At 39.9% G+C, this 11,246-nt stretch overlaps 1 protein-coding gene across 3 annotated transcripts; it reads right to left on the bottom strand.

Moving 5' to 3' along the window:
• Window positions 1-246: 246 nt before the first annotated feature.
• LOC131243432 (agamous-like MADS-box protein AGL61) lies at window positions 247-10,913 on the bottom strand. 3 transcript variants are annotated; one of them, XR_009170060.1, is made up of 4 exons: window positions 10,796-10,913; window positions 10,228-10,278; window positions 1,070-2,856; window positions 247-1,006 (listed from the first exon to the last, which is right to left on the bottom strand). XR_009170060.1 is itself a non-coding variant. In XM_058242797.1 (3 exons), exon 3 carries the CDS (start codon window positions 2,816-2,818, stop codon window positions 2,129-2,131), a length of 690 nt encoding a protein of 229 aa, XP_058098780.1. In that variant the 5' UTR covers window positions 2,819-2,856; window positions 10,228-10,278; window positions 10,796-10,913; the 3' UTR covers window positions 247-2,128. The 3 variants fall into 3 exon arrangements, 1 of the variants encoding a protein (XP_058098780.1); XR_009170062.1 differs by having other exon boundaries at window positions 247-1,281; XM_058242797.1 differs by having other exon boundaries at window positions 247-2,856.
• Between the last annotated feature and the right edge of the window lie 333 nt (window positions 10,914-11,246).

Below are 11,246 nucleotides of genomic sequence, written 5' to 3'. Positions count from 1 at the left end.
GTGCCAGCGAGTATCCAAAACCAAGACCCAAGACAGTTGCCAGCCATATAGAGAAAAAAGATCCAATGTTCCTACAAGCAGAAGCAATAATGGATGTAATAGATGAAACATTATGAGGCCTGCCAATTATGATACAGCTCATCTGCACAAATCCAGCTCGAAGTCGCCAAGATGACTTCAGATGCAGAAATAAGATTACCATGAAATCATCCTTCAAAAAAAAGAAAAAAAGAAGAAGATAAAGATAAAGATAAAAAGATTGCCATGAAATCTATAGGAAGGTGGCACAAGATTCTGCAAAGGAGTTGCAATCCAAACACAGCCTTAGAAACTAAGGAATCCCACAAATGGAGGTGGACCACAATATGGACGTTAGATTAATGGGTGAGAGGATTGATCCCAGATTGAAGAATGATCACATAATGTCCAAAAGATCTCTGCTTTGCCTAAAAATCTACAGGTGCTCCATCCTAAAATTCAACACAGAAAAGACTATCCAATGGCCAATAAACCTCCCTAAATCTGACATCATATCTGCCTGTAACTAATCAATGCTATCCATGATCCAAACACAACAAGCACAGGCCCCATAACTTTCTAGCCTACCAAAGCAGGATTTAATGAGCAACCAATATTCTGATGGAAACCAATTTTGAAGCAGCCTCTAATGATGAAAACAGGTGTTAAAAACCAGCTATGAATCTGCAACTTATCAAAGATGACTAGCAACATAGCCAGCGGAAGATTGCATATGACGCTATAATCTGAACTGTCAGTGTTCCATCAATAGAACCCAGCCACCAGAATGCTCCACTAACGCCATTATCAGACAATCACTGAAATGCAACCACAAAGTGCATCCAGATGGTCCAAAACCAGAAATTGCTGCTCCTCCAATGACTGAAAAGCAGAATCTCTCTATAAATTTTTGCGATCATCTGCATCTGAGTCTTAACTGAATCAAGCTGCAACCCATGCACCACAACCGCTTCAAATTTTGGCTGACCTGCAACAAAGTCAGCTGGAGCCTGGAAAAAAAAAAAACCCACAAATGCTCCGACTAACAGACCTGTAAAGTTGTTGTAGAGTCATCTCCTTGTGTTCCAGTTCCAAAATGTAGCACATCAGATGAAGCAAATGATTGTTAATTAGCCAAAATTCTGAGATTAAGAGATCAAGTTGTGGGTCCACCTTATGAATGGTATGAATCACCAAGCAGTGGGCTCCACAAACAGTTTGCTGGCTTGAGTAAATGCTCGACTAAGAAATGTGCATTCCCTCCTGATAAATGGATCAATCAAGAACCGGATACATATGGAATTTGCGAACTTCAGTGCACAAATTAGAATCCTCCATGCCAGACTGACTGATAATCAAGATCCAATACTTGGATTGGATCTACATAAAAACATTGTGGATCTCTTGATTGTGGTTGACCGTCAAAAACCTACCCCTCAGATCTGTGCCACTTATTTCTCAATAACAATTGCCTCATTGCAGGAAACATGCTCTACACAAAAGTAGCGTTTCATATTGATAGAGAGACGACTGATGGAAGCAATTGTCAAGGGGAAGGGTCATGGTTCAATTCAAATCGTCGACTCAATCAAGATTAAAGGCATGTTAAACTCCATCCTAGCCACATACATGAGCACAGAATGTCAAGCACATGAAACATGGCCAAGTGTTAACTTCACATTAAGTATTATGACAATGGTGCCATGAGTGTACCAGGCAGAGAAATCATGTAAGAAACAAGGCAGAAAACAGATGTAAAACGTCTCATTTTGCATCATTAGTTACAGTGGTGACATAAATGTGAGAAACGGATGCACAAATCATGATTAATGTAGGTATTTGTGAGAGAAAAAACAAATGACAAACTCAAACAACATAGCATTCAATAGAAAACAATAAAATCTTTTATTTCCTTGAAATTACATACATACACCCAATCCCCAAAATTCCCCTTGAAAAAATAAGGGATACACTGACAATAAAAAAATAAAAATATAAACATGGATATTTTCAAGAAATGAACAATTAAATAAAAATAAAAAGCATGCCCTAATTTCCAAGCTCCGATTGGGAAAGCCAGAAGAAATAGCGAATAAAAGAATAATAAAATTCAAAAAGAATAGCCATATCCCAGACAGAGCGGAGATAGCTCACTAAAAATCCCTTCTTCATCTTCCGAATTCCCAATTCCAGCTGTCGAAACTGAGCCCATCTCTTCCGAAATCTCAGCTTTTGAAAGTGAGCCCTCCTCTTCCACCAAATCCAACAGCCGCTGTTCTTCAACTTCCACAGAAGCATATGATTCAGAAGACATCTCATTCAAGCATGCCAACACCTTCTCCTTAAACTTCTCCAAAACTGTCTGCAACCTCTCCATCTCCTCCATCTCAAGTGAGTCCCACCAGAATTCCTCCCTGTCAACCTCACCTTTCATCACCGACAACATCATCTCTCTACACATGTTCTCAATGCTGAGTTGGCGTTCAAGCTCTGTGATCTGATTGGACATGGCGGAATGCTGGGTGGCGGCGGCAATGTCACCAACACCAGCGACTAAGTGGGTGGAACTGTCGGCAAGGTACCTATCAAAAACAGCATCCACAGAAGGGTGGCCGAACAGGAACGGGTTTCCAGCTGGGGAAAAAACAAGGATAGCTATCTGAGCATCGTGCATATGGCAAAGAACAGCCGCTTTCTTGAATAGACCTTTCCGACGCTTTGAGAAACAAACCATCCTTGAGTTCTTGTCCTCAATCAGCGCCATCTCTCTTTTCCTTTTCCCTTTCCCTTTCCTTTCCATTCTCTAGCTCTCTATGTTCTGGCTTTCCTTTGCAAGACCTATGCCCACACACGAAAAAAGTTAACTCTCGTGATCCGATTGATATGCAGGCAATAAGAAAATGCATGCACACAGCATACAGGTACTTAAACTGACTTGCTCGATGGCTCCAATCCAAATGAATCTTAAATAATAAATTTTATTTATTTATTTAAAAAAAGAAGCAAACTGATGATTTCCTAATGGCCCATTTGGATGAAAATCCTGAAATAATCTCCAAAAACAGAATAACCATCACTCCAATGATAGCTAAATAGTGTGAAACAGGGCTTTTTCTTTTTCTTTTTTATTTTGCAGCCTGTTATGACCACCATGATTATGTACCATGCAGACGAGAAACAAATGACTTTGATTGGAGTGCCAAATAGCAGGTGCATGACTTTGCAAGCCAACAGGGTGTTATTTATTCCATCATCGGATCATTTCTACTGTCAAATTAAGGTAGACACATGGTTTCGTGATAATTTGCAAGTCACATTTCACACACAAATCAGACAAATCCAAAATGAGCAGCGTAAGATTGTAACATCAGATATATAACTTCCCATGGCATTTTTAATGGTAAGAATAATTCCATTGAAGCAAAAAGCCATATGGACTAAGGGCCTGTTTGGATACCACCAAATAACTTACTTTTTCTACTTATGGCAGTAGATAAGTAACTTATTAGAGATAAGTAAGTTTGGTTTAAGATCAACTATAAGTAACTTTTTTACTTAAAAGTTACTTAATCACTTCAGCTTAATAAGTAGAAACCAAGATAAGCTACGTGAGGCATAAGTAGCTTATGATCCAAACACCACCTAAACAACCCTACAAAAAGCACAGGTAATGAGGAATCATCTGGATTACCAAAAGAAGAAGTACCCATGCAACATTCAATAATCGACAATTGACTACACCCATTGAATAAATTATTAACCATCCCCAAATAATGGTCCTATTTCTAATGTTGTTGAACACCACTTCATGCGAATCTGCCTTGTTACAAAATGATACATTGTTGTGCTCCTTCCAAATTGAACCTGCTGACAGACAGGGATGCCAAAAGGTCCTCCCTGCCAATCTTGAAAGAGACCTTAAATCATTCCTGGCATAACATAAACCAATGAATAATTTGAGTATCCTACACAAAACCTAAAATGCAAAGTTTCAAAAGCATAATTCTCTGACTCAGCAACTCTATGGCAAGGTATGCACTCACTGGAATAATCATCCACCAATTTCTAAGATGATATATGGAAGGACTCTTATCCCTCCCCAACAACAAACCAAAAGCCACAACCAGCTGAATCCTCTAAACAGGATCAATAAAGCGAATCATTTAATGCCATCAACTTGTAACAAGATTTGACACGAAAAGAACCATTTCTTTTAAGAGTCCAAAGCCTCTCGTCCATCTCCTCAATTAAGGGATTACGAATATTAAGAGCAAGACCATCATGCTGACGAACTCACCAAATTCCTCTTCTGTCATTTTTTTTCTTCTGAAACCCCAGTTTCAAAATACTTGGCCACGAATTCAATTATAGTCTTGTGCAACCATTTTCTCTTTAATAGCAGCCACCTAGTACAGCCTTGGAAATTTGTTTCAATGTGCAACATTATCCAGCACAGATCCTCCCAAAATAAAGCACAAGTTCCATCTCCAACTCTCTTTGCAATGGCCTTCAAGAAATCCGACTCCAAACTGCACAGCCTTCCGCATTCCCAGAGAGAGAGGGAGAAACTGCAGTTTCAAACTACTTGGCCACTAATTCAATCAATTGTCTTGTGCAACCATTATCTATTTAACAGCAGCCACCTTGTACAACCTTGAAAATTTGTTTCAAAGTCCAACATTATCCCACCAAACATCCTCCCAAAATAAAAACACAAGTTCCATCTCCAACTCAACTTTATTAAGGAAAAAGCCAAAAGAAAAGGAACACACAGACCAAAGGAAACAAAAGAAAGAAAACCAAAAAACAAGAAAAACTAGATACGAGGAGGAATCGACGGACTCCTCAACCCCATCCAAACCTCACACACAGACTCAATCCCAATGAACACTCGGTCCACTCGGACAACAAACTCACCACCCAATGAAGGACCCTCTCCGCAGTAGATGATTGGTTCCGAAAAACCCGATTATTCCTTTTAAGCCAAATAGACCAAAGGGAAGCCAACAAAGAAGGTCTCCACTTTAGGGGAGAGCAAGAACTTCCCGAATCTCCGTGCCAAGCCCGAAATAGAGAGGCCATTATCTCAAGCATCATCCATACCAAACCAGAAGATCGCAGAATACCAGACCACACAATACAGGAGAAGGCACAGTGAATGAAAAGGTGATCCACCATCTCTTCCACTTTCAAACACAACGGACGGACATTGGGGAGCCCCATCCCTCTTTTCCGCATGTCATCTATCATGAGAATCCTTCTGCTTCCCGCAAGCCAAGCAAAGGTGGCAATTTTAGAAGGAGATCCGTAGGACCAAACCTCTGCAGTGTGATACCACTCTTCTATAGGCCCATGATTAGAGAGACAGGAATAGAGCGACCGGACTGAGAAGGAGCCTTACTTGCTGAACTGCCAGACAAGAGTCTTTAATTCCTGAGAAGTCAAGAGGCCTTGCAAGAGCGGCAAAAGGCGCAGCAAATCAGCGAATTCTGAGTCATCTAAATCCCTACGACAGGGAGGAGTCCAAACTCCCTAGCCATCAACAAGAGAGGCAGCTAGCAACAGAAATCCCACTCAAATCACAATATCTGCAATATTTTCAATGTTTCTTGCAATATCCACAATATTTTTGGTGATATCTGCAACATTTCCTGTAACCATTCTTCCCAGGACCCATAGTTCAATTCATCATTCTATATGGGGGTTTTCTTCATTTTCTTTCTAGTTGAATAAGCTAGGTGATTGCTGAAAATTAATTCCAATCCCCTCTCTAGCAAAGGTATTGGGAATTAAATTTACCCTCTTCTCAACAAGGCAGAACGAAATGTTTGTCCTTGATGCTAAATACCATATTTTAACAAACATAAAAGACAATTTCCATGGCAGGTAACTCCATGTGGATCTCAAACTAAGGTGTATTTTCTTTTAGCTTTTTGTTGTATTGGTTGTGTTTTCTTGTTTGTATTGTATGACGTTTGAATGATATGAATCTGTGGCCGACAATGCATAGTTTTGTATGCTAAACAATTAGAATTTAAAATTTTTTTTTTTTTCTCTAAGTGTGTAATCATGCATCTTTTAACATCTGCTTCTTTTAGCTTTTTGTTGTATTGGTTGTGTTTTCTTGTTTGTATTGTATGACGTTTGAATGATATGAATCTGTGGCCGACAATGCATAGTTTTGTATGCTAAACAATTAGAAATTTTTTTAAAATTTTTTTCTCTAAGTGTGTAATCATGCATCTTTTAACATCTGCTAAGTTTCACTAAAAAAAATCCCCTTACCAATTTTTTACCTTAGTCATAGAACCCTCCTCTTCCAACCACATCAACTCAAATCTAAAAGGTACCAGATTCTACGATCGATGGTAGACTTTAGCACAATAGGATAATGATCATAAATCAGTTAAGCAATACCTCCTTGAGCTGCACCCGAGTAACGATCTTCCCAATCCATCGATATAAGGAACCCATCATTTCTAGACAGCATCGGATCCAATTGGATATTTATCCATGTAAACTTAACCCCACCAAGAGGCAGATCGATCATATTATTTGTTGTTCAACAAATCATTAAACCTTGCATATTATTGTTCATAAAGGCATCAGCCTACTCATATGGGAATTGAATGACGTTAGAGTCCGGCACACCCACCATGGAATGTTCCATCTGCCATGCATAGAATCCACTTCCATCCAAAATTTCTTCCTCAACCCTTGATCATTTGACCCACAAACGATAGCATAAAACTAGTAGTCCCCTACACCCACTCCGAACAAAATAGAAACAATTTTTTTTGCCCGAAATACTGTAAACCTTCGATAGAATGGTTATATTTGAAATGACAAAATTCTCCAATATGTTCCTATTACATCTAGAGCCACCTAAACATTTGCTCAACCAACCCACTTTGGTTGAACCATCCGTGTATCCATGGATTGAATTTTTTTTCTTCTGTAATGACACTAGGTGCATTTTATGAGAAACCATCTCCATCTCCCTTGTCAATGGTCCTAACGACTCCCCTTCCCCTATCTGATTTGATCGTTGAACCTTCCTTTTTTTTCATAATTTACTGAAGAAACCAAGTTCTGCAACTCCCTCGTCTTCCTTTGTCTTTTGTGTGTCCATTGTAGTGTTTTCCTGCTCAGCTCTTCCCCTTTCTTCCAAGAATTCAAATAAAGCATAGTTAGCCTCCTCCCTGTTTCCAAAGATGACCCCCACCATCTTCTAAATCAACATATTGCTTTTGCCACCTCACAAACTTGCACACCTTTTACCTCCCATTTATCTAAAGATGCCGGGTTGAAAATTTAATCAAGATCGTCCTCTTCTCTACTACTATCCACAATTTGCAATAGAGCAGGAGATAATTCAACTGTTAGAATAACAGCTCTTGACCCTTCTACTTGTTCCACTTGCATACCAATAGACTTCCATAAGACGTTTTCCTGATCATACTCCAGCCACCCATAATATTGTTACTCTCTTCATGTTTCTTTCCATGTGAATTTTCTAATTGTAAGTCTTGTTTGCAACTACACCCAGATCCATAGCTCAAGTGGTAGACTGAGTGAAAGATACCTCGTTTCAACACTGAGGTCTTGGTATCTATTCCCTAGTGGGGGTGGCTAACAGTGAAGTGTGAACTGACAGTGGGTGTACTAACAATCTAACAAAAAAAAAAAAGAGTCTTGTTTGCAACTTCCTGAGTGCCCACATCTTGTAAAAAGACATTGCTTCCCCCAAATTAGATGTTTTCTTTTGAATTTTTATCTTTGCCCTTGCATTTCATGTTACCCTTCATATCCTCTCACCCCTCATGAGCTATCTTCTCAAGGAATCGACACCTGCCCATATCAACTACAAAGCCACCAACCACCTGCTATGACATAATAACACTTGACATGCGTCCTCCCCAACAAATGATAATGAGTATTTGAAATTCACAATCTAAAAATTATCACATCCATGGTTAAGGTTGAGCTAGCTATCCTCAACATCTGGTGCTCCATAGCGCATGTGGAATGGTACACCATCGTCTTGCTCATCAACATTATCTTCATTGTATCCTCCTGTAACTGTGAATCTCCCTCACTCTCCTCTATTGTATCATCCTCCCATGCCACTTAAACATCGCAACATTCTCCAACAGCCCAAAGCTTTCTCTATTGTTGCACCGAGTCTTCATTCTCACATAATGTAGCTCCTCTCTGCTACAAGTATTTGATTATATCTCCTCCACCTGGCCTAAACAAGACCCCCTAGAAACATAATTTAGCCACTCATCAAGGGGATTCCATTAGGCTTCACTTATACACCCTTGGATCGCTTATTCCACCAATCATTCCATCTTTAAATTTGTTCAATCAGCCCATCAAAGATGGACCCTCCCTGCGTCATCTTTTTGACACTTCCTTGGAATCAACCCCAAACTATATATCCAGTATTTGATAGATGGAAAGTATTCATGTTGCAATTGGCCCACCTTCCATAGAGCTAGTTTTCAACTTCTTCTACAGAAAACACTACCCTTCTAGTACCAAAATCAAACTCTTATGCAGGTTCTTCTCTTCCACTAGGATTACCCAATCTTCCACCAGAATGTGTTTAACGCCTTCTTTCCCTTCCAGCCAATGCCACATACTTCCTTTCTCTTCCTTCTTGTATTTATAGGTTCAAACTGTTAGACAGCTCACATACCTTGTATAACTAGTATACCTTGTATAGTTTGTTTCCATAGGTAGAGGATTCTGAGTTTATTGTTTTCCTTGTATAGATGGTTGTAATCTCTATATATTCAACCCCATCGGGTTGTCTCAAATACAGAAAACCTTTTGGCTTCACTGTTTTCATGGTATCAGAGCCCTACTGATCCAAATCCAGCCATCCCCTCGTCACCGGCACCACCTCCTGCCAGATCCGGCCCCTCCTGCGTCAAAAAACCCTGCTTCGGACAACCCCTGCACTCCCTCTGCATCATCCCTGCTGCGTCAACAGATCCGTCCGCCCATTCCAAACCCCATCCGATCTCCCCAAGCCCATCCGCTCTCCCCAGTTGATACACCACACTCTAACAGCTTAAGCTTTTGGAGTAAATGGTTGTTTGACATGGTATCAAAGCGGAAGATCCTATGTTCGAATCTCGAGAGCAGCAAAAATATGCCTCTCTAAAATATTATTCTCCCATGGGGGACCAGGAAGATCAGGTCCGGCTCCGGAACTGGGAAATCAAGCCCGGCCTATTTATGGTGTGAGTGTCCCTCCACCCTGGAGTTAATGGTTGTTTGACACAAACAACATCTTACACTTTCTCCTCTAAAACCACCATTTGAGTTGCATCTCTGTTCTTCTCCATTGAAGCAAATGATACTACTACCTCGCTATCTTTTGAATTAGCATAAAACTAGCCACAGGATTCATACTCGATGCACTTCTTTTGCAATATTCCAGGCCATATTTAGCAAATATGACTGACATTTTTTAGGACCACCAACCATTTCACCATATACAATGTAATGGCCTTCCCTGCCTCCATCAAGACATACCTCATAAAGGCCTATCTCCATTCCACTCTCTCTAGCTATGTGCCAATCCCTCATATAAAATCCTACACAATAGAAAATATTGTGAATGTCCAGCACAGAGATACCTTCCGGCAGATTCAAAACATGCAACGTCACCCAATTTTTATAGAGCTCCATAAGGACCACATCCAAGGCCATGCACTCCTTCAACATTTACTCTCCAAAATCTCCATATTTACACCAAATCCCACCCTCAAAAAGTGAAAATTCAATGAGAATGGGTTGGATCCATTATCTTGTTATCATCAAATGATAAACATGTCGTTTTCTCCTCACTAGAATTTTCTACAATGATTTTTTAGATGCAACCACAATTTGATTAGAAAACAAGTCAAAAAAGAAGAAGAAACACAAAAACAGAGATGATGAGATCATCTAGATAAACAAAGATCAAACACCATTCAAGCGATGTCATTTTCAAAAAAAAAAAAAAAACCACTATTCAAGTGATATCTTGTTTAGTTCATGGAATTTTGAAATATGCTGCACAAATTGCTCCATGCCCTTAATGCCATATTTACAAAAGAAACTCAAAAGTGAAATAACCAATGAAGATAAGGATCAAATAACTTACCACATGAGTTGGAACAAAAACGAAAAAGAAAAACAAAGGGAACTTACAATAAGAGTGAGGTCAGCTGCAATCACCAAGCCAGTGAATGCTACAAAGGTCTGCATGCAAAGTAATGATCCATAAAATCAGCATACATCAAATACACTCAACCTAATTTTACAATTAATGAAATCTATAAAAGCAATTAATTTTCCACAGTAAGAACAAAGGGCTATAGAGCAAAAACTTCATCTCTCTCTCTCTCTCTCTCTCTCTCTCTCTCTCTGTAAAGGATTGTGAGGATTTTATTGTTTCAACTGAAATTGTATGACACAGAGCCTTGATAAGCCCCACACGTGTGCAATAAAGCTCATGTAGATGCCGCACATGTGTCAGCATGGCACGATAGGTCTGATCTACAATCCATCTATCACATAGGCACCACTATATGATGGATGCGGCTTCAGTGGATCCCTGACTGTGGGGTCCAATGTGATGTATTTTTATTATATCCACGCCGTCCATCCCTTTTTCCAGCTTATGTTAGGGCATAGTACCAAAAATTCGGCATATCTAAATCTCAGGTGGACCACACCACAGGAAACAGTGGTGATTGAAAGTGATCTTGCAACTTACCTGAAACTGTTGCCTGCTCTTTGGTTCGCCTGGAAAGCAGAGGAATCGTAGGCCCCAAATTCCAAAAGTCTCTAAATTTCAAAAGTTTGAAGAGAGAGAGAGAGAGAGAGAGAGAGAGTAACGTTGGAAGGAGCGCTGGGGTTTGTTTCCAAAAATGATTTAAATCGTAGACCCATGGACGCGGATTTCCTGAGCCTCTGGCGGGAAGTTCCTGTGCTGGGATCATATGTGGGGCCCACTATGATGTTTATGAGAAATCCACTCCGTTCATATGTTTTAAAAGATCATTTTAAGAAAATACGAAAGGATCCAAGACTCTAGTGGGCCACACGAGATGCAAAACTGGGGAAAGAAATACCTACCGTTTAAGCTTTCCTGAGCTCCACCTTGATTTTTATATGACATCGAAACCCTTTATAAGGTCACAACCACTGGGATGAACCCAAAGCAC

This window comes from Magnolia sinica, chromosome 4 (genome assembly GCF_029962835.1).
Source record: "Magnolia sinica isolate HGM2019 chromosome 4, MsV1, whole genome shotgun sequence".
In the NCBI taxonomy this organism is placed as follows: domain Eukaryota; kingdom Viridiplantae; phylum Streptophyta; class Magnoliopsida; order Magnoliales; family Magnoliaceae; genus Magnolia; species Magnolia sinica.
This window is presented reverse-complemented; position numbering and strand designations above follow the sequence as displayed.

What these genes read in the sequence shown, in the direction of transcription:
- LOC131243432 (XM_058242797.1), bottom strand. Translation starts at nt 2,818, where the DNA reads ATGGAAAGGAAAGGGAAAGGGAAAAGGAAAAGAGAGATGGCGCTGATT.